We start from the raw sequence: 23,686 nt of genomic DNA, 5'->3' as shown, positions 1-23,686 counted from the left end.
TTAGCGGGACACAGTGGGGATGGTGAGGAAGGCTCGGACAGACCATTACTTATTCTCAAGGTGGACTCTATGAACGCTTCCTAGGGCAAATGCCTTGTGTGGGCAGCTGGGAGCTGCATGGGGCAGCTGAGCTCCCCAGGACGTTCTTCAGAGAAATGAGAGTAGAGGGAGTTTCTATGAAATAATTAAAGCCTTTTAGTAGGACTCTGGAGACTGGGCTCCATGGTTGTCCCCTCCATTCTCTCAGTCCAGATTTGCACAACCTAGCCAGCTTCCTGTGTGGTCTAGATGTTTCCTCACTTCTCAGGAGGAGGCGGTAGAAAGCTGACAATCCCATTAGTTGTTTCAAACTAGAACTGGCCACTTAGTTCTCCTTCTGTTATGGCTGCTGATGCCCCTTCCCGTTCTGGAGAACCTCTTCCCCAACAGGGCGACCAGTCATCCTGGTTTAAGCACTGGAAGTCCCACATCTTGGGAAAACCCTCCTTCCCAGACACACTGTGATGGTTCGTCACCCTGGAATGGGGAATCACTACTCAGAAGATGACTCGTGTTTGGGACTGCTGTGCCGATGCTGGGAGCGCAGCTAAATCAGTAAGATCTGGACTCTGCTTGGAGGAGCCTGCTGTCGGAGCGCAGATGAGGCATTGAAAAAGGCTATTGCCAGAGAGCTGTGGGGGCGCTGAGGCAAAGGCAAGCCGAAGTCTAAGGGTCTGTCTCACAAAACTTCTCTAGCAAGAAGCTTTAGAAGGGGCTTTGGAACTACACACTGAGACAGGATCATGTCTGTGGATGGGGGTGGAGTGGGCGGGGGGGGTCAGGGATGGACATTTCAACACTGCCAGGAACTGGTACTCTGACATAGTGTGATGAAAAGGCAGATAATCTGGCGAGTGGTGACAGCACCCAAACTTTTACAGGGTCAAAGGCAAGTATTCAAATGGAGGCCCATGCAGTTGACCCTTGAACAATGTGGGGATTTGGGGTGCTGACTCCTGGACAGATAAAAATCTGTGTATAACTTTTGACTCCCCAGAAACTTAGCCACAAATAGCCTACTGTTGACCAGAAGCCTGACCGACGACAGAAACAGTCGATTAACACATATGTTCTGTATGTATTACACACAGTATTCTTATAATAAAGTAAGTTAGGAAACTGTTAAGAAAACCGTAGGAAAGAGAAAATATGTTCACAGTACTGTACTGTATTTATTTTTAAAAATCTGCATATAGGTGGACCCACTTCTAAAGTGTTGTTCAAGGGTCAACAGTAGTAGATCATATGTCTAAACATTAAACAGAAGGGGGAATGAACCATGAGAGACTGTGGACTCTGGAAAACAAACTGAGGGCTTCAGAGGGGAGGGGGGTGGGGGACTGGGATAGACCGGTGATGGGTATTAAGGAGGGCACGTATTGCATGGTGCACTGGGTGTTATACGCAACTAATGAATCATGGAACATTACATAAAAAACTAAGGATATACTGTATGGTGACTGACATAACATAATAACAATTATTTTAAAAAATGAATAAACATTAAAAGTTAGAAATCAGGTGAATAGCTCTTAATTAGATATGCTCTATTCTCTTTCTTTGGTAAACACACCTTCATAACAATCTGGGAGGCCAGGTTTGGATTTAGAATTCCCGGTCTTGGTCTCGGGTGTTCCAGACTGGAGGGAGAGAGCACAAGAAGAGCTGGGCCCGGGTCCTCCCCCCATTCCTTCTTACTCCCCATCCTGCTCCCGCCCCTGCTGGTGGGGGCCTCAGGCACGCACACATGGATCACAAACTCTCCATGTCCCCTGCAAACACCTGCTCCTTGCCCGTCCCTGGGACCGAGGGGAGTGACCGAGGGAAGAGGCCTGAGCAGACCCTGCAAGTGGGCAGAGAATTCTCAGGTCCTGAGTTTCCAGAGTGGCACAGCCTCTGGGTGGGCACCTCACTGTTGGCCCTGCAGACTCAGCCCTGGGGTGGGATGGGGTGTTTCTCTGGAGGAGGGCCAGGGTGGGGCCTTCTTGCTTAGGTATGAGCATGCTATCGGATGGTGAGGAGTTCCCAGTGGCTGGAATGTCGCCACAGTCAACATGGTCAATAGCAGAGGAGGCGGGTTCCCATCATGATGACGAAAATAGCGGCCCTGAATTTCTCTTTAGGAAGAGAAACGTCAGAAATGATGGGGTCTGACCTGGGAAATGGCCTGCTGCTCTCTCCACTAACCACATTTACCCGCATAGGGAGCACGTTCCAGTCAATGGGTGGGACCTGGCCTTTTAGCCCAGTAAAACCGAGAAGCTAGAAATTAACAGCGCCTAAGCTACGCTGTATCTCCGGTTGTCAGATTTTGGGAGAGAAACTGGCCACTCGGAGGTGAGTCAGCTTCTCTGTGGCAAAACCCCATTGCTCCTGTGAAGTGAGTAAACTTTTTGAATTAGAGATGTCATTTCCTTTAGATGTCCTTCCTGACGGAAGATGTTCTCCGTTAGCAGGGCCGTGACATGTCAAAGTAAGTGAGGACCCAGGCTTTCAGGGCTATGATATGATACAACACGGGGCACAGAAGGAGCCTGAAGATCCTTTCTGAGGCCAGTCTACACCTCGGATTCTAACTCCTTGGTCCCAGTCATAGGCTCTCCCCATATTTGACCCTTTGGACCAGCTGGCTAAAAGTTTCAGATTTTGATTACTTATACGAAAAAAACCCCACAACCCTTGCCCCCACATTTCTATTTCTATTCTCTCCTAATTGGGTAAAGGTAAACAAAAGTATAAAGTCTTCCATTTGTCTTAGGCCACACAAGACCCTATTTTCACCCCCAACATAGAAGGAGCCTTGTTTAGATAGTCCTTGAAATTTGACTCAATTTGTACCCTCCTCATTTATTTCCATTTACAGTATTTTTAGAATTTCTTCCTCTCTCCCAACTCCTTCACAGCTCGCTCCAGGAACTCTCTGGTTCTACTGTGAATAATGCTGTGCTCCTAACCACCACGGCTTGGCAATGAGAGGATGTGCTGTGCCGCTGGGCTTCAGTCCCTCCTGCCTCTCTTAGCAGACTCTGGAACTCAACTGCCTGGGATGAACTCTGCTTCTCCACAGTGCATCTGTATGACCTTGGGTAAGTCATCTAACTTCTCTGTGCCTGGGTTTTCTCATTGGGGATTATCTCTTGTAGAATAGCTTGTCCCTAAAGATGCCTGCCATCTATCCCTTCCCTCCCTGGATGTGCCTGCTACTTCCCCATTGAGAAGTGTAGTCCATTCCTCCACCCCGGAATCTAAGCTGGGCTGGGGCTCCCTGGATGCCCGGTGTGGTCAAGGCTTTAGATGACACCACCCGGCTACCATCTGCCTACACGTGTGTGAGAGGCCTGTTCAGCTGATCCTAGTCAACCCCCAAAACCATGTGAGATAACAATACCGGTACATGGCTGTTTTAAGCCACTAAGTTTTGTGGCACTGTACAGCAAAAGATAACCACATTAAATGTTGATGGGGATGATCATATCAATGTCTATCTCACAGCACTGATATGAAGATTAAATGAGTTAATATTCATTAGATGCCTAGAACAGTGCCTGGTAATACAGGCACGCCTTGGAGGTATCGCGGGTTTGGTTCCACACCACAACTGTAGAGTGAATATCACAATAAAACAAGGCAAATGAATTATTTGGTTTTTCAGTGTGTGTAAAAGTATGTTTACACCAGACAGTAGTCTACTAAGTGTGCAATAGCGTTATGTCTAAAAAACCAACGTACGTAACTTCCTTAAAAAATACTTCATTGCCAAAAACATGCTAATGAGCTTTCAGTGAGTTATAATCAATGATCACAGAGTACCATAACAAATACAATAATGAAGAAGTTGAAAATACTGCAAGAATTACCAAAATGTGCCACAGAGATACCAACAGATTTGTTTAATGCAGGGCTGCCCCAAACCTTCACTTTGTAAAAAAAGAATGCAGTATCCGCAAAGCGCAATCAAGTGAAGCGTGATAACATGAGGTCTGCCTATACTAACTGCCACAGAAGGACACGCTGACCAAAACAAGGACTGACAGAGGGCATTCTGAGGGTATTAGAGTCTCACGCTCATAAACGCTCATTCTGAGGAAAGCCCAGCAGTTGTCATTGTCCCAGACCCCAACCTTCCAGAATATCCCTTAGTCAATGTGGAGTCAGTGGGTGGTGGTAAAAACCATGTCCTGAAAACTGACCGGTGTTGGTCGTCTCTGAGCCCTTTGGCCTCTCTACACTCTGTGTCCACAGCTTTCAGATGAAGAAGACAGTAATCACTGCCACCATAACAGGACGATGGTGAGGGATAGATAGGAAAGTAGCTGTGAAAGAGCTTTGAAGGCCTCCTCCATTTGTGTCTGTCAGACACCGAAGTCCTGTATTTCCTTACATTAAACCCAGGCTTTACAGTTCTTGGCTACAACCAAGTGTCTTGCCAATACCCTCAACCCCCTTGCCCCTCATCCTTTCTTCTACCCCATATGGTGCAATCCAGGCCTCCAAGCCTTAGGTTCCACTTACAGCTACCTTTCTCTTTCTTCTCTCCTTCATGGCTAAGCTGCTGCTTCTTTTTTTTTAAATTTATTTGAGAGAGAGAGACAGAGAGAGCAGAGGAGGGGAAGGGGCAGACCGGGAAGGAGAGGGACAAGCAGACTCCCTGCTGAGAGGGGAGCTCGACTCAGGGCCAACCCCAGGACCCCGAGACCATCACCAGAGCCCAAGTCAGATTCTTAACTGACTGTGAGCCACCCAGGTGCCCCCTTCATAGCTAAGCTTCTTGAAGCCAGAATCCTCGCTCACTGTCCCCCCACCCACTCCTGCATCTGACGCCCAGCTTCCACCGGCACCAGCACACCGAAACTACCCTTGCCAAGATAACCCAGGTGAGCCACCAGAGCAGGCTCACACCAGCTCTTGTGAGCCGACTGGATGTCTCTCTTCCCAACTCCACGTTCAGTGACATCACGTTGGTAGCTTAAAATCATCCATGGCGGGAGTCTTTACGCAACAGATATAACAAGCACTAGGAATCCGGCTTTCCCTCTCTCCAAGGTGATGATTGTTAACCATTTAACAGCACATCACTGCCAGTGACCTTCTAGCTTCTGGGGGCAAAAGGGCACTTCCCAGATTTTCTTTACTCGACTTTACCTTCACTTGACACCATTGACCATTCTCTCTCCTTCCTGAGAGGATCTCCATCTATGGCCCTCTAGCTGCCGCTCCCCCAGTTTTCTTCCTACTTCTCTGGTCTCTTCTCCACGCCAGGCTTTTACTAATTCATCTTTCCAATATTTGTGTTCTCCGGGATTCTGTCTTTTGTTATATAAGCTTCATAGGAGACATCTTACATTCCCATAGTTTCGACAAATCTGAAACCGAAAGGTAAACCTTGGCCCCTGCCTAGTCTTCACTTCCCCATATCCATCCAACGTCCAGTGCTGCGGATTTTATCTCCTAAATATCTCTCGTTCCCTGCCCTCTTCTCTCATCTTCACGGCCAATAAATACATAATCCGCGCTACTGGCCTCTGCAGCCTGGACTGCTGCAGCAGCTTCCTACCCGCTCTACTTCCAGCCACTGCTGTCCTCCACGTCGTTCTCTACATTTCAGCCACAGTGACTTTTCACAGTGCAAAACTGATTAAAATACTTCTTCTGCTCAGCAATTCAATGGCTCTCTTTGCTCTCAGTAGAAGATCCCAATCCTTAGCAGGACCTGGGGACCCTGCAGGGTCTGGCTTTTGGCCTCCAGTCTCATCTCAGACCCATCTCTCTTGTACGCTGGCCACCACTGGCTTCCAACGCACTGTGTTCCCTCTAGAAGCAGACTTTTGTGCAGGCTGTTCCCTCTACCCAGAAACTCGCTCCTCTTTCAACTCTGATTCCTTGTTCAGACCTCCCTCAAAAGGTACTTCCTCAAGGAACTTCCCGACTAGCACCTCTTTTTTGTAGCACTTGTGCAGGTGTTAATCGCTTGGCTTTTTGTGTTCCCCACTAGATCATAAGCTCCAGGGACAATCTGTTTCGCCTGCTCTTGTATTCCTAGCACCTAACTCAGGTATGTTTTGAAGGAATGAAACATGCCTTTCAGCTTCATACCTGCAGTCGGCCCCTCTTCCAAACTGCTGGTGCACGTATCTAGTCTTCTGCTGGGGACTCCGACCTTCCAACCGCTCCGGCCCAAGACTTGGAGTCATCTTTGACGCCTCTGTTTTTCTCACCTCCTGGGACGTAAAACACCCGCAAATCCCATCAGATCTACCTTCAAAGTACATCCAGTATGGCTCCTGATGGAAGAACATAAGCCAACTTAGGAAGCTGTCCTGCTAATTCTCAGGCTGTGAGAAACTCTTCAGGACAAACAACATAATTTCTTCAGAAATATATTACAAGGGGGGAAACAAAGAGAGTCTCTTCACTGCACTGCAGTGAGTGTCATCCTTTAAATGCATTAGATCATTTCCTGTCTGTTGAAGCCCTCCCATGGCCTCTCACGTTGCTTCTGGGACCTGGCTCTGACCTTCCCTCCTAGCTGCTCTGCTCCCCCATCATGTGTCCGTGTCAGAAGCACAAATTCTCTGGCAAGGCCCATGAGGCCCTGGTGATGTATCCTCTGTGTGCCTCTCCCGGCTCACCGCCCAAACCCCAGGTTTGCATAGCAATCTGCCCTCACACATGCTCCTTTGTTTCAGCCACTCCTACCTGGGCCTGCCCACACTGAGAAGCCCAGGCTCCCTCAGCCCTAGCTCCTAGCCATCTCTCTCATAACCCAACACAATCCAATCTGCTTCTGAGCTCCCAGGAGCTCAAGGTTTTGTTTTGTAATCAAAATGCCTTGCCTCATCAGTCTCCTTCCCCGGATCCAGCTCCTTGAAAGCACAGGCTATCTCTTATATCTCTCTAGCCCTGACCACAACAATTGAGACTCAAAATTAAACATGTTTTGACTCAATGAATGAAAATTCTACATAAATTAGCATGGTTACATCTTTTACATCTCTGTATACCAAAGTTTCCTATAACAGGAATAACATCCTTACCCCTATAATTAAATACAAGTCATAGCTTTTAAAATCATTGGGGAAAAAAGTGCTCTTGACTTCTCAGCAAAACATAAAAAAAAAATTTTTTTTTTAAATTTATTTGAGAGAGAGCGAGAGTGAGCACAAGCAGGGGGCGTGGCAGAGGCAGAGGAAGAAGGAGACTGCCTGCTGAGCGGGGAGCCCTGATGACGTGGACGAGGATGACGTGGCGCTTGATCCCAGGACCCTGAGATCATGACCTAAGCTGAAGTCAGACGCTTAACCAGCTGAGCCACCTGGGCTCCCCTCAGCAAAAGATTCTAAATATAATCGAGGTCTTAGATGTCAAGAATGAAATAGTAATTTAAAAAATCCTTAAAAATGTAATCATACTTCTGTTATAAACAGTTTTCTATTAGTTGTCTAAATTTGGAGAGTTTCATTTTAAAAAATTGCACACCAAGCCAATGTGCCTGTTCACTGACCACTTTACTTGAATAACCAGCATAAAGGGGTACATACTGGGGAAGGAGTGTGGGGAGGGGGGCTTCCTCTCTCCACAAGGGAGATTAATAGCTCACCAGGATTTGATGAAGAAGAGGGTGAAGAGTTCTCACATATGGAGGAAACTGCCTCTGCAAAGAGTACCTGATGCAGAGAGAGGGCGTGGAACCAAATCAATTGCTAGGTAATGAGAAAAGAGGAAGGTGAGCAACAGGAATAAAAAGACCCAAAGTAATTAATACAACATGTACAAATAGGATCGCCTTGCATGATTAGTTTTGATGCCTTTAATCCAGTTACTTTCTCAATTGTTACAAATCCTTTCAATAATGAATCTGTTGTTTTGTTAGATCAAATGACGTTAATTTCAACAGACAGCAATTATCAAATTTTTGGTATGGATTTGGTTTGTTTACCCTTCAAACACAAAATTAACGCTACTGGCCAGCCATGAGGAGGACTGGAAATCTGAGTTAATGTCCCTGTGTTGGTGATGGATGGTGTGGCGTGAGCCACCTGCACTCCCTTTCACATTATCTACTGTCACTAACTGCGTGCGTTTGACGATAGTGAGTTAAGGTGAGGAATATAGTCTGTGGTGATGGAACACATTTTTTTCTTTGTGTGAGAAATTACTAGCTTATAGTAGCATTAAATTATAATTTTACTCCACATTCTTGAAAAGAAGTGCACAGATTTTTTTTAAATGATTTTATAGAGCAAAATCCCAACATCGAAGAGGAAGCCAAATTCCGCAAGTGCTGAGGTGTGAGTACATACAGCAAGGGTGCGCCAGGAGAGCAGAGGCCGGAGCAGCCTCCTGAGAGCCATCCCTGGAACAGCTGCCAGCCTAGAGCTGCGTGCATTCCTCCTGCCTCTTCTCCCCACTCTCCGTTTGGTTTACATGAAGTATTTTACTCTAAGGTGTTGAGAAGACACAGAAACGTGGGCTCTTAAGTCAGGAAGCCCTGTTGGAATCCTGGCTCTGTCTGGCTGTGGGATCTTCTCAAAGTCACTATAAAATGTGGATAGTGAAGTCGACTTCCCAGGGTTGCTGGGAAAGACCTGAATGAAACGGCCCATGGGAAGAATGGTGCCAAACACCTGGTACTAAGTGTGATTTGTTTCCCGGGGATGACTGGAGCAGAAAACACTTCCAGGGCTCTCGGATTCCTCACGACAAGGTCAGGCCTATCCACAGCACTAAATGATAAGAAGACTGCCATCTCTCTTATTCTTTTTTTTTTTTTTAAATGTATATTCCATTTGGGTCCTAAGCATTTAAGCAGGTATCATGGGATGTAAACAAGTAAAGAAACAGAAATATATTCAGTGAATGATATGTGAAACAATGCTGTGACTCACAAAGAGGAAACTGCTGCTTGGCTGCACAAAGAATGAACATTAAAACATTTAAGAGACTTAACATAGGAATAAGCTATTTTAATCAAGCAAAACCAAATTTGTATTCATTATTTCTAAAAATAAAATTAGACTTTTCCAACCCTTAACATCTGCATTTAATAATATCTTCTAACCAAAATACAGATGCTAAAACGGCAAATTACAATATATCTTGTACAGCATACAGTATGTTCACTGTTTACACCTACTTTAATTCTAGTTGGTCGTTATGTATTCAATGCATACTTAAACATCACTCATGATAAAGTCTTCACAATTAACAAAAAAATGTGACAAAGCTGTCTTAAAACGGCTCTGCTATAAATTGTATAGAATATACAGAATTACAAAGTCAAGTATTTTTTTATCAAAATATACACCCCTCCCTGAAACTAACACAAGCTATCAACATTTTAAACGAATAATACAATTATAGAAAATATTTGCAAAATTATTTTTTCATGTATAAATATTCTGCCATATTTACTTTGGTCTAGAATTATCAGCATACAAGTCCACTTAAAAAATTTCCACATGTAAGGGCTGGGAGACATCACTACATGTAATAATTTTATATTTAGAGTTACCCCAAATCAAAATGACTGAAATACACAGTAATTCTCTTAGATTAATAATCCTAATTGAGAGAAAACAAATTAGTAGATCACAGAATTGCCTATTCGATATTCTAATTATCAATTCAGAAATGATTTTCATAAGCCCTTTGTGACAATCTCTTAACAAAACCCAAATGAACAGTGCAGGTATACATATATACAATGTATAAAATAAGGTTGAATTTGCTTGCATTTTCCCATTTTCCTCTATTACATAATACTGTATGTAAGTGAAAGTAGATGAACAAAAGATAAATGCAGATGCAGTACTGGGGTTACTTAACAGCAAAATACTACTGTATAAAAAGGTCAGCTCTGATCATGTCCTTCTCTGGGTGTTTAAACGCTTTCTTGCCCACCCAAATCCACATTAAGTCTTCTTCATGGAGATATCACAATACTTGGAGAGAGGAACTGGAGTCCTTTGAACTACTTCTTCATAATGGTGACCTTGCAACCTTGGATAACCTTGGGCTTCCATCTATCAAATCCCATGAACGTGAATGGCTGTCCGTCACCCTTAAACCAAGTTCCGGATTCAGCTCACACTGGTGATCAAAGGGTAGGAATGTTTTCTCTCTCCCTCCTATCCTGGCAGCTTAAACGTTAAGAATGATGAGTTCCAGCTTCCCAGAACCTAGTCCACATGATGGAATAGCCTACAGGGCAACCGGACTTTGAGGGCAATGCTGATGGGGTGGGGAAGCATAAAAGAACATGAAAAAACTTAAGTGGGTTTTTAGCAAGGGAGCTAGATGTCTGCAAACATGAAGACAAGGCATCTGGCTTTGGGGATATGTATCTGAGTCATATAAGTAAGTGATGGAATCTTATCACTCCACATTCTATCTCCTCACCCCACCCCCAAAAAGCAAAGCCACTATTTGAGGCAAGGAGGGAGTGGTCTTTCTGATGCCCTTTTGTTTTATACTAGTGTACGCTTGTGGGCTGCATAATCTCCAAGGAGGCTAACGATTATAGGGATTAGGCTTTCTGTCACTTTCCAGTGCCTGGGAATTCGCCATCATACGCATGCTTTGCACTAAGTTTCCTGGACACTCCTTCAGTGAAATGGGAAGTGTCAGGTTTTACTTAACCCCTTGAGACTGATTTAAGTCTGTCTGAAATAGACCTCCACATCCCTGGCCTTGTGATGGATGGTAGACTGCAGGGAGATTCAGAAGAATCTGACCCTTCTTTATTTTCTGAGGTGGGGGCCACTGCAAAGTAATATACAGCACAGGTAATCACAGAAAAGTTCTGGAAGGGTGCTCCCCCACAGATAAATAAGGCATGACCTATGTTTTCTGTGACTGGAGTAGACCAGTTCTAGTAATAGCTCAGCCATAACTTCAAGGGAACAGCATTCCATCTAAAAGCATACAATATGCTCTGAAATCAGATTCAAGATGCTTTCTACTGATTTTTCCATCAGTCCTCATTATTTGCAGATCTATTGCTCGTCACTGTAATTCTCTACAGGGGACATGGACAGTTAAAAGTCATAGTGATTTATATATGTATTTTACAAGGTTTGTGTTGCAGAAAAGTAGTTCTAGATAATGAATGTCCTACTTAGGTTACTCAATTTCACACATATTTTCAGCTATATTAAATATTTTATATATATCCACTAATTTAAACAATTTTTAATAGCACAAAAGCTGGATGGGAAAAATGACTGTCATAGCTCATTTCCTTCTAACGTATTTATGAAGATGATGTTTTCATGATATTTGACCCTCGTTTTCTCCAGTGACTAAAGACAGCTCAGCAGCCAGTTCCTACCAGCACTTACTAGAAAGTTTTAAATTAAGCTAACATTAGACTCTTTTTTTTTCCCCCACTGGCAGAAATACCACAGCTAAGAACTTCATAACTTCCACAAGATACTTGGGATACCGGAGGATTCGGCTATTTCATTTTTGTGCACTTTGCATGAAGTTAATGCTAAAACCGAAAGTAGATATTAGGATCCTTTTTCTGGAATTTTCACAAATGAGATTTTCTTTTTTACATTTCACTCCTTCATGACTGTTGTGTGAACAAAACTCAACTTAAAAAAACAAAAAACAACAGAAGAAAAACAGCTAACTAAAAAAAGAAAAAAAAAACCCAAAAGAACAAACCCACCAACTCATATTTTTGAAGATTTTTCTAAGTATCACCACTCAAAGGACATTTTCAACAATGGTTTGTACGTTATCCTTTTGGTCATTGTCTTCTGAGTCATTGACATGTGGGTTCTCCAGGGGGTTTGAGTTGTCCTGACACATGTCACCTTCTACTTTCTCCCGCTGACTTGGACTTTTGAATAAATGTTTCTTCTGGTGCATTCCAAGGGCAGCAGCTGTTTTGCAAATTTTGGGGCACTGGAAGCAGGCATAGCCCTTCCCATCGTGCTCCCAAATGTGCCTCTGCTCATGATTCCTTTTTGTGGAAAGGTACAAAAAGCTCTGAAAGCAGAACTGACAGTGGTAACGCTTTTCGCCCGTGTGGATCCTCTCGTGGATCTTGAGGGTCTCGTTGAGCGTGAACGCCTTGTTGCAATACTGACAGATGAACTCCTTCACGCCCAGGTGGATGCGTTCGTGTTTCTGTAAGTTTCCTTGCACCGAAAAGCACCGCCCGCAGGTCTTGCACTGGTATGGCTTCTCCCCGGTGTGGCACCTCATGTGCATCTTGAGGGTGGAAGGGCTCTGGAACTGCTTGGCACAGAACTCGCAGGCGTAAGGCCTGGCAGTGAGATGCCGGTGGGGCCTTCCTGGATTTCCAGCTCCCGAGGCTTTGTCTCCATCGCAGAGTTCGCACTGCAACTTGGGCATCTCCTTGGTTTCTTCTTCCTCGAAGGCCTTCTCCTGAGGAGCCTTCCCCACGGCACAGTCCAGTTCGGCCGGGTATTTACACTTATTGCTTGGGCTCCTGTTTTCGTGTTCTTTCTTCCAGTTGACCTTCCTCATTTTTCTCAGCTGTCTCGATTTCTTTTTGGGCTTGTAGTTGTAGTAAGGACGCCAGGGTTTGTCAGTGGAATCCTGGTCGCTGGCGTCATCGAACATTTCGTTCATCTCCACACACTCGGACTGGCAGAGCCCGAGCGGGCTGTCTCTGTTGGTTTCTGGGTCACTCTCTTGTGGCAAAGCCTCCTCCTCCATTTGGTACTTGGGTCTCCTTCCTCTCTTATAGAACAGCTTAGATCCCAGGATATGCCTTTTCACGATGGCTTCGTTTCCGATTTTCACTGTTATTTGGCAAAGGGGCGCGACGTTGCTATTTGTGGAGGTTCCAGGCAGAGCAGGCTTTGCGATGTAGGTTTCAATTTTACTGGTTTCTTTAATATTTGTGGTTTTGCTCAGCGACCCTCCGGGATCAGCAACGTACTTTGACTCCTCTGCTACTTCGGCCTTGTTACACGGCACAGTTTTCTTTTTCTCCTTAATGCTCTTGGGTCTGCTGACAACTCTGCTCACTTTATCGGGCTCAAGTCTGCTGTCATCTTTCAGGGACTGACTGACAGCCGGGTCCGAAGGGGCTCTGTGGCTGCTGCTGGTCATGGCGGCAACAGCGTTGCTGTGCATTATCACCGATGAGAACTGGCTACTGTGCACGATGACCGAGGGTGCTGAGCCACTGTAGCTGATCACGGATGCTGCCTTCTCACTGCTGTTACTCAAAGAGGAGACAGGGACATCCCCTCCCGGCAGGTCAGACCTGACGGCGTTTTCCGTGGAAGAAACAGACACCTCGGCGGAATAAAAGTTATTGTCGAGGTCAACTTTCAACGTTTCCTCTCCCCATTTGGTCCCCTCTGCGTTCTGTACGTTGGCAGAAGTGGGTACCTCCTGACGTACAGATGTTTCCATGGGGATGGCTGGGCTGTTGGTCAAAGTGTTTACGCGGTCCTGGAAATTCAATGTCGGTAGCTCAGAGCTGTGTGGATTCTGAATAACATAGGGGCCGGATGCAGACTCATTCATCTGACTGTTTTCTCGGGTGTTTTCATAGGAAGAGTTCCGGTAACTTTTATAAGGAGCCCTCTTGCATTTCATAGGCAGTAGCCTGTAAAGTTTATATGGATAGACACTAGGCTTCAGGCCTCCATTTGCTGTTTTTTTACTGATGGAAAGTCTATGATCTATGGCATGGAAAGACTTCTGATGGTTCTTGAGAATATAGTAGGTCATGAAAGTTTCAAGGCAGAAAATGCACTGATAGCGCCTTTCTCCTGTGTGCCAAATTTCATGTCTTGTCCTGTACTCGGCCAACGCAAATACTTTGTTGCAGTAATGGCAAGGGTATGTTCTTCTCCAGGAGTGAACATTTGCATGCCTTCGGAGGCTGGACAAAGTCACATAACTACGTTTGCATACAACACAACTGTAGAGCATTTGCCCATTCACAAATTTAACCATGTGGTCTGTATCTGGCAAGGTGCTTCCGGTACTGGAAAATTCCCCAATCCTGTTTTCAGACAACAAAGGTTCTGGACCGGTGAATGAACTGCCATTCTGTCCAATGGTAGGATAGTTTTCTAAAAAGCGCTGGTTTCCTCCAGGAACAGGCATGTGGCTGGACCTCATGCAAATCTGCTCGTGCCGATCCAGTCTGTTGAGAGTGCTGAACTGCTTATTGCAGTACTTGCACACCAATGGCTCCTGGGTTGGCTTGTGAAGCTGCATGTGGGCACCGAGCAAGGCGCTACTGTCAAAGGATTTGGAACAACAGCTACAGTTGTAAATGAGAGGTGGGACCTCCGCAGCCGGTGGCCCAGGAACATCAGAGGATTTATTTTCATCTTCCTTGGAAAAACGGACATCTCCTTCATTGTTGGGAGATTTTGAATGAGGCAGGACTGCAGCCGGCTGTGGACTTCTTTCTTGATTAACCTCTAAGCTAGTTACTGGAGGGGGTGGTATGTTGTCTGTAGCTGAGTCAGAATCCTGGGGTATGGAGACTGTCTTTGGCTTTCGGCATGTTTTCGGTTTCGCTGCAAGAGCTTCACAATTTTCTTTACCTGTCTTACCAGGGGAACTGCTGTCATGTTCACGGACAGGCTGATTTCTGTAGGCCTCGGCCACGGAAGAAACGGCATACGAGTGCTCTGCTAGGGTGCGGACGGGCTCCGCCTCGTGACACACGTCGGTCCTCTCCAGGCAGAGGCTAGCGGTTCTCATGGAGTCGGAGACCTTTTTGAAACTTGCCCTCAAGTCCAGTGGAGAAAACATGTTATTACTATTTTCTGTCTCGATGATGGAAAATGCATTGGTGATCCTTGGCCCATTGGTGATGGCAGGTTCTTCGTGCCTTTTTTCATTTTTTTCTTCTTTAACCACTCCCTTTTCAGTAATGCAGAATACATAGGGACCAGGGGAATTTGAGAAGTTGCGATCAGTAAGATCTTCCAGGAAGGATATTCCCAGCTTTTTTCCTGCAGCTGCAAGATCGGTGACTGTTTCCTGTCTCTTGACGACAACTGTGGAGCTGTAGATATAATTAAGGATTTCTGTAAACACTTCAGCTTTGAGATCATCCAGTTCCAGGACATGGCTGGAAATACAGATCGTATGGCTCCAAAAGATATTTTTGAAATAAAGGCTTGAAGCAGCTAGGACATTGCTATGGGCTTTAAATTTGGTATCTTCCACAATAATAGTGACATCACATAAAATACCCCGAATGCGCTGCTCATTTAAGATGGAGAGCACTGTGTCACTGTGCAAGTCGTCCTTGAGGTCCCTGGAAAGGGACATGACTGTCATCTGAAACAAGAGGAGAGAGATGATCAGAGACCCTTCCACAAGTAGTTCCTTTCTTGTGTTTTTTTTTTTTTTTAAGTAAGCTCTATGCACAATGTGGAACTCACAACCCCAAGATCAAGAGTTGCATACTTTACCGACTGAGCCAGCCAGGCACCCCAACAAGTAGTTTATTTCTAGACAATTTTCAATGCTTCTGAAACACTTTTTTTTTTGGTATGAAAATACAGGTTTTTATCTCACTCTGCTGTTACTTGCAAGACTTGGAGTCAACATTAGAAGCTAAATCTTGATCTCACCCCAGCCTGTTTCTCATACCATCGCTAATAGTTGTTATAGTTGGAAATCCTCCCAGAACTCTTTCTCCAAAGCTGTCGCTATATATACACGTCCAAATTTGGGAGGAGGAGGGTTTCTCCCCGCAAATGTTTAGGGTCTCATCGTCACTCAAGGCTGCATTGAACTCCTAGAGCTGAGTAATGCTGTGGTCCTGCCACAACTTCCTATTTTCACAGATAATCCTGATGATCTGATCCAAACATCATTTATGAAGCAGGAAGATGATTTTTTTTAAAAAAAGCTTTCCCTAAGTAAGCAGTACCTGTATATAAAGGTATTGCCTGCTCAGAGAAGAAGCAAGAACTGGAGAAGGTATTCCTAATTTGTGGCTCTGCAAGGTCTCCCGATGGAAAGCCCCAGTCTGCATGACCAAGTCTGACCAGCAGGGGTGCCCTGCCTCTCTGCACTACTGGCCCTTACCTTCATTCTCTCTCTGATTTCTCTTTCAGGAGAGCCAAAGTAGATTAAGGGTTTTCAAAAACAACTCTGTGAGGTATTGAAGGCACACAAAAAAGAAACAACACACAAACCCAGGCAAGTATGCCTCTGAGTTTAGTGCTATCTCCCTGTGGTTTTGATTTGCAGACACCTCTACAAGATCGTGATTTCAGTTCCTTGGAATATATACCCAGAGGTGAGATTGCTGGATCATACAGTTCTATTTTCAATTTCTTGAGGAATCTCCATACTGTTTTCCATCCCACCAACAGTGCACAAGGGCTCCCTCTTCTCCAACCCTTCATCAACACTTGTTATCTCTTATCTTTTTGATTTTAGCCATTTTAACAGGTGTGAGGTGGTATCTCATTGTGGTTTTGACTTGCATTTCCCTGATGATGACTGATGTTGAGCATATTTTCCTAAGTCTGTCGACCATCTGTATGTCTTCTTTGGAAAAATGTCTATTCAGGTCCTCTGCCCATTTGTTGTTAACTGGATTATTTGTGGGTTTTGGGTGTTGAGTTGTATAGATTTTTTATGTATTTTGGATATTAACCCCTTATTGGACATCATTTGCAAATATCTTCTTCCATTTGGTAAGTTACCTTTTTGTTTTGTTGATGGTTTCCTTTGCTGTGTGAAAGCCTTTTGTTTTGGTGAGTCCCAATAGCTCATTTTTGCTTTTGTTTCCCTTGCCTGAGACATATCTAGAAAAATGTTTCTATGGCTGATGTCAAAGAAATTACTGCCTGTGCTCTCTTCTAGGATTTTTATGGCTTCAGGTCTCACAATTAGGTCTTTATTCCATTTTGAGTCTATTTTTGTGTGTGGTGTAAAAAAGTGGTCCAGCTTCATTCTTTCGCATGTAGCTGTCCAGTTGTTCCAGCATCAGTAATTCCACTACTGGATATTTAACCACAGAAAATGAAAACGCTAATGTGGAAAGATACATGCACTCCTATGTTTATGGCAGTGTTATTTACAATAGCTAACATACAGAAGCAGTCCACGTGTCCACTGACAGACAAAGGGATAAAGTAGATGTGATACACACACACACACAGACACCCACACACAGGAATATTAGCCATAAAGAAGAATGTTGCCATTCCAACAACATGAATGGACCGAGAGGATATGATGCTAAGTGAAAAAAGTCAGAGAAAACAAATACCATATGATTTTACTCACATCTGGAATTTAAGAAATAAAATGAGTGAACAAAGGGAAAAAAAAGAGACAAAAAAAAAAAACAAAACAAAAAACCCAGACTCTGAAGTACTGAGAACAAACTGACGGTTACCAGAGGTGAGGTGGGTGGGAAGAGGGGTGAACTAGATAAAGGGGCTCGAGTGTATACTTATCATCACTGTTGAATCATTATATACCTGAAACTAATATAATACTGTATGTTAATTATATTTCAATAAAAAAAAAATACTGAGTCTCGTCACAGGTTCCTAAATCGGCACAATTTAAAGGCACAGTGGCTCTTGTTCTGGTTCAAGGATCTTATCTCTGCTCTTCCCAGAGCCTAATTCTTGTTCTTCTCTCTATATATATTTTATACCATGAGCCTGAGATGGCCAGAGCCTACCAACTAATATTTTAATGAGGGATTGAATATTATATAAGAAATACATGGTATGTGGGGATCTAAGACACAAAAATTAAAACTTAACCTTCCTATGTGCAATGTATTCTGTCCTGTTCCGTTGTCTTTCATTTAAAAAATGTTAACAGCAACTCACTAAACTCATTTCACTATATACTAACAGATCACTCCTGCAGTTAAAACCAAAAACCTCCCTCTGGTCTAAAGGCCATACTGACTATCTCTTATCAAGCGATGTCCAGAATGCAGCAGAGCTTGAAGATATCTTGTTGGCTCCCAGTGGCAAGGTCTTCCTAGCACTGGAGTACCACGTTTAACTCATGCCGTTCAGTTGTGGAAAGACCAGATGGCCATGTAATGAATTTCTTTTCGCCCTTTTCTAAAGCTATTATAAGTTGTGCCCATTATGTTATCTAGTATCCTTTATACTTTAGGATCCATTAATTCTTTGATCTCATCTAGCCATAGGAAAAAGTACATTATTACTAGCAAATTCTTCTATTACCAAGACAAGGAAGCTTAGAACTAACTCTCATCATCACCTGTTATAGCTATTGTTAGCCTGGGTTTCTGGTGTGACTACTGTCTCATTTTCTTTATTTAACGTTAGTTCTTCTACTCTTGTTTACCTTGCATTTAATTGTAATCATCCTTGAATCTTTCCTAGAAGTGTGAAGGATCAAGTCTATGAATAAAAATGAAATTAAATGAACAGGAATCAATGGTTTCCTCTATACCACTGAAGGAGAGGGGGCTCCCTGAACAGACAGTGGGACTCTGCCCTTCACTGGTTACAGATCAATGGCATATTTTGTTGATGTTTCTTTTGCCTCCTTGGGGTCTCTGCCCTGGGCCCCTGCAGAGTCTACTTTCTTTCCTGACTCATTTATTCTCATTCTGTTTGGCTTTTCTGAAGCCCATACATTATTCCAATTCTTTATCCAGCTGACTGGGTAGTCTCAGATCTGGCAAAACACATACGCTGATTTTAAAAGGTGGTTTCCATCTTGGCTTAGTTCCATGCTGACATCTATTTTGTCCTTCCACCTCAAAACTACTGCTTCTTCCAAAACACTCCAGTTCACAGCACTCTGAAACTCCCATGAGGCCCCACCTCCACTTGGGGAATACAGTATTTCACATCAAGCTAATACTCTGAGGTGTTAGATGGTAAGCGCCACTCACTTCTGTAGGATTGCATGATTCTTTGCTTAGATTGTTCAGCTACGATGGTTAGTAAAAGGCCAACTGTTAACATTTAAGAATATCTTAATCATACTCACAGTTAGAATAACACGTATAATAGGAAGTATCGTTATATATGCCATGAACACATCCTCCTAACTTTGGAACATCCAAGTATGACACTGTTCAAAAGGGGGACTATCTACCATTGTGTGAGAGGAATCCTTCTAAAATCATAGTGACTATGTAAGCACTTCAATTTGCCTTCTTGGCACATACATAAAAACTTCATTCTTGTGTCAGTTTTACCCAGCACATATGTTAATGCCTAACATGGTCAGACACAGGGCTTAGAGCTGGAGATACTGAAGCATGTGACACAAGTCTCTGTCCTCAAGGAGCTCAGAGTCTAGGAGAACAAAGAGGGCTGTCAACTAATAATTGGAATCCATAATGGTAGGCCTTTAGTAAGGTATGTACAAAGTGTTAAAGGATGAAGTGCCAACTTATTATTTACAGGGCCCTGGAAGGCTTGACATTAGTAAGTAAAACAGGGGTGTGGGAAAGGCATCCTAAGCAGAAGGAACACCGTGGGCAAAACGCAAAATGATAAAAGGGCGTACTGCACTCAGGGGACTGCGAAGTGGGTCTGTGTGATGGTAGGAGAGGGTTTGCATACTGCTCTGTCCCTAGTGTCTTCAGCAGTGCCAGGCACACGGCAGGCCTCAGTACCTTTCTGCTGAATGACATGGGCCAGGAAAGGAAGGATCAGACCACATCATAAAGGTTCTAAAGTACTCCTAACAGTAAATTTTATATTGCAGCTAAGAGGAAACCACTGAAAGTCATAACCAGATTTGAGTTGAAACAAACAAACAAACAAACAAATAAAAACCCAATCGCTCACATTGCAGTGTGCTGAAAGGATCAGAGGAGGGGCCAGCTGGCTGCTAGTTAGGCTATCCATGGTCCAGCTGTGAAGTTGCCCATCCACCCGGACTGAGTGAGAGGTGGGGGCACGTAGATGGCCCCACCCCAGCTAAGAAAGTGGGATGGGGGGTGGTATCTGAACTCAAAAGAGACTTTCATTCCCTCTACCAACATTTATGGAATAACTGTTAAGTACAAGGCATCAGGCTAAATGTTATAGGCAGACAAGAGTTCATTCTTCCTTTGAACAGAAACTACCTGAATACCTACTCTATGCTTTGGGATAGCAGTTCCCAACCCTGGCTATGTATCAGAATCACCTGGGAAGCTTTAAAATAGTACAGGTTTATAGATTTCCCTCTCCCCTGCTCCCACAGAAATTCTGGTTTAGATTCTGGAATCCATATGCATTTTTATATTTATATTTATTTAGTAAATAAAGAATATATTCATATGATACCAAATTCAAAAGACACAACTTTCCCACCTTGTCTCAGAGGCTTTTCAAGTAGGTTTTTTTTTTTTTTTTCAAGCAGGCTCCACACCCAGCATGGAGCCCAACACAGGGCTTAACCTCGCGACCCTAAGATCAAGACCTGAGCTGAGATCAGGAGTCAGACACTTATCCAGCTGAGCCACCCAGGTGCCCCAAGTAGTTTTTATCAACGAGCTAGAACCAGGCCCCGGGTAGCTGACAATAAAACCCCACTGCCATAAAGAAATAAAAATTCTGCCTTCAAAGTTTTGTGGTGTAGCAAGGGAAATAAGATGTGTTTATGAAATGCTGCCTAACAAAGACACACAATGCATGTGTGGGATCATGCAGGAAGGCAGGCAGGTCAGGAGAACACAGTGCGAGCTCTGGGGAGCAGCTTGGGAGTGGGGGCGATGGAAGGCACAGGGAGTAGCTTGGCAAAGCTCTCTAGGAAGAAGCGCCATTTACGGGATCTTGAGGGTAGAATTTAGCTCTGTAGACGTAAAAAAAGGGACGAAAGAGAATTTCACTCAGAAAGACACACAGAGTTTCATTCCCTCAAGAAGTTTATAATCCAAGCGTCAATGTAAGAGTTTAAAATCTGCAAGTGCAGACTGGAAAAACAGTGAAAGTTGCTGAAGATGCACCTTAACGTCTTTAAGACTCTAGCACCCACCTTTCGAGCTTACCAGCGCCTGCCACCTGAACTGCCTTCCAACCCCAGGCACCTGAACATCTCAGAAGCTGCGAGAGCTAAAAGCCATATCCTACATGTCCAAAGAGCAATAGAGAAATGAGTCTGAAGTCTGTAGACCAGAGGACCACAGGCAAATCTGGTTCCTGCAGGTCTTGTCTGACCAACCTGGTCTTTGGAACCATGTTTTTGAAAAACTGGGCTCATGTTGAAGAGAGTAAGATTTAACATAAAAATCAATATATCTTTCCTGAACAAGAAAAAGAGCGGCAACAATGGCTGTTGCCTGTCTGGCAAGAAGGACTGAGCACCTAGTAGCTGTGTCCCCTCATCAGGATCAGCTATACTCACACGCTGCTGGCCCAGGCACTTACCACCACGTGACTTCTGTCCCATGACCAGCCCTGCCCCTTTAGCTGGTTTCCTTTGTTGCGACTGATAAGAACATTACATGAAATAACATTAGATCCACAGATCTTCAGACATACTTACTTTAAAGATATCCCCAAAATTAAAATTAAGACTTATAAATGAGCTTTCGTGTGTTTGGGGGGGGGGGGAGTCATCCTCAGCAAAAATAGTATTCTTGACTTAAAAAAGTTAAGGTGACCTCCTCTACTACACTGCTTTACAGAGAGTAACTTAATACTAAAGCTTTAGGAGTTCCTGCCAATGGAAAGCCCGTGAAAGACCTCAGAAAAACGAATATGAGATGGGAAGATGAGATTAAATTTACATGTAACTTTCTAAAATGTTTTCTAAGAAGCAAGTTTTATGCAATAAAATCCACTATTCTCAGTAGTATTACCAAGATGGAATAGATAAGCATGAAAAAGGCTAATAAAATTGTTGCAGACGCAAAAATTTTGGTGGCCCTACATTTCTTTTAAAATAATTTCTAACTAGGTAACGGTGGTCGTCTGACTTATGTTACTATTTTCCTGAGTTTGTATTTAAGGTATAAATAGCCTTTAACATATACCTTCTAAATACACAAATATACATATGCATATATTCACAGGCATGTACAAATAAACATGTGACTTTATATGAGCATATGCTATATAAAAATATTTACATAGTCGCACATTTATTTATAAATAAATAAAAATATATATAAATAAATACAGGGTGAATATATAATTCAGCATCTAAAACAGGGCACTTGAGAGAGAAAAGGGTGCAACAAATAACTATGCCACAGAAACAAGTATACATTGGTTCAGTACCTGGGGAAATAAGGACGAATGGTCATCCTCTATCTTTATATATATATGTTTATATATATATGTATAAATATGTACACATATGTGTATATATATAAACAAAATATAAACCTCTACATAAACATAAAATTCTGTATTATAGTTGTAAGTACACATGTGTATATTTATATAAAATGTACTTGAAAGTATGTAAAATGCTTTTAAGAATTTTATAAATATATGACAAACATACTTTATAATTATACTTCATATAAATGCCATTGGGAAATTCTAGTTAATTCATATATTTAGGATCTTGTGCTGCTTTTGTCTCCTGCTATACTCCAACCTTCCCTAATAAATACACACACATATAATGCAAAGATAGGAACCTAAATAAGACATTTTTGACGATTAAATTACCTTTTTTTCATCAGCTTTTATAATGAACTAGCTTTAAAAAAAATAAGATCAGAGCACTTTGGTGGTGCAGTCGGTTAAACGTCCAACTCTTGGTTCTGGCTCAGGTGCTAATCTCAGGGTTGTGAGATCGAGCCCCGAGACAGGCTCTGTGCTCAGTGCGGAGTCTGGGTTTCTCCCTCTCCCTCTACCCTTCCTCCCTGTGCTCTTGCTCTCTCTCTCATTCTCTCAAATAAATAAACCTTTAAAAAAAAAAGTCTATGCTCCTGGTAAAATATTAAAACAGTATATTAAGATACAAAGCAGAAGCCCCCTTCTCCAGCCTAGCCTCCCCTCCCCCACACCAATGCGCCCATTAACACGCACAGCTCACATACTCCCTACCCACAGATACCTTTTTCCTAATTTTGGAAGATTTGTAAATTATACCCGTATAAAAGTTCCAGGAGAAAAATTACTTCCTCTTGAGTTTCTTCTACCCTAGCCTCTAGCTCCTCTGCTTGGCAATTCCTTAAACTCACTCATCTCAGGTGACAGCCCATCTGGGCAGCGTCTGTCCTCTGGAATTTCTAGATTTTGGCTCCTACCTTTATTATAACATGTAGTGTTATGCATCTGTTCATGTTTATATCCTTCCCTACTTGCTCCTTGAGTGCAAGGTCAATCTAACTCACTTTGTTCTCCTGCCACCTGTAAGGTACAGTACACTGTCGATGACGCTGACGGTGAGCAAGAGGAACTGCCCCCTCAGACCCTGAGCAGCAAACGGCTTCAATACACATTGTGCTTAGAAAAGTTCCTGATTTAAAGCTTTAAAAAATGAGAACCAGATGGACCCAGATTCTACTCTACAGAGAGCAAAATTAACTCTCTTCTTTTACTAGAAAAATAAAAATTAATTCCTGTCCATTTTTTTTCCTAGTTTCCTTCTCATCTGGCAGTTCTCAAAGTGTTTAATGGATCTTGAGTCTCCCAAGACCCTTTTGTCAGGCTCGTGAGGGTAAAACTATTTTCATAATAACACAAAGATGTCATCTGCCTTTCTTCAC

General features: G+C 43.3%; 1 protein-coding gene across 10 annotated transcripts in view; it reads right to left on the bottom strand.

The window, feature by feature from the left end:
* ZBTB38 (zinc finger and BTB domain containing 38) overlaps nt 1–23,686 on the bottom strand; it is a 145,969-nt gene that overhangs the window by 4,774 nt on the left and 117,509 nt on the right. For 9 of the 10 annotated variants that reach the window (XM_045791891.2, XM_045791889.2, XM_045791890.2 and 6 more), the window contains one exon: nt 7,829–15,336. In XM_045791891.2, coding sequence (XP_045647847.1) covers nt 11,752–15,336 — 3,585 coding nt within the window. In that variant the 3' untranslated portion in view covers nt 7,829–11,751. Of the gene's footprint in view, nt 1–6,132; nt 6,321–7,636; nt 7,704–7,828; nt 15,337–23,686 lie in introns of those variants that run through there. The other variant, XR_015727883.1, reaches the window with a different exon arrangement.

Source organism: Ursus americanus, chromosome 20, assembly GCF_024610735.1.
Source record: "Ursus americanus isolate L20-20 chromosome 20, mUrsAme1.1.p, whole genome shotgun sequence".
NCBI classification, from domain to species: domain Eukaryota; kingdom Metazoa; phylum Chordata; class Mammalia; order Carnivora; family Ursidae; genus Ursus; species Ursus americanus.
Note: the sequence above shows the minus strand (reverse complement) of the source record. Positions and strands in the feature narration are given on the sequence as shown.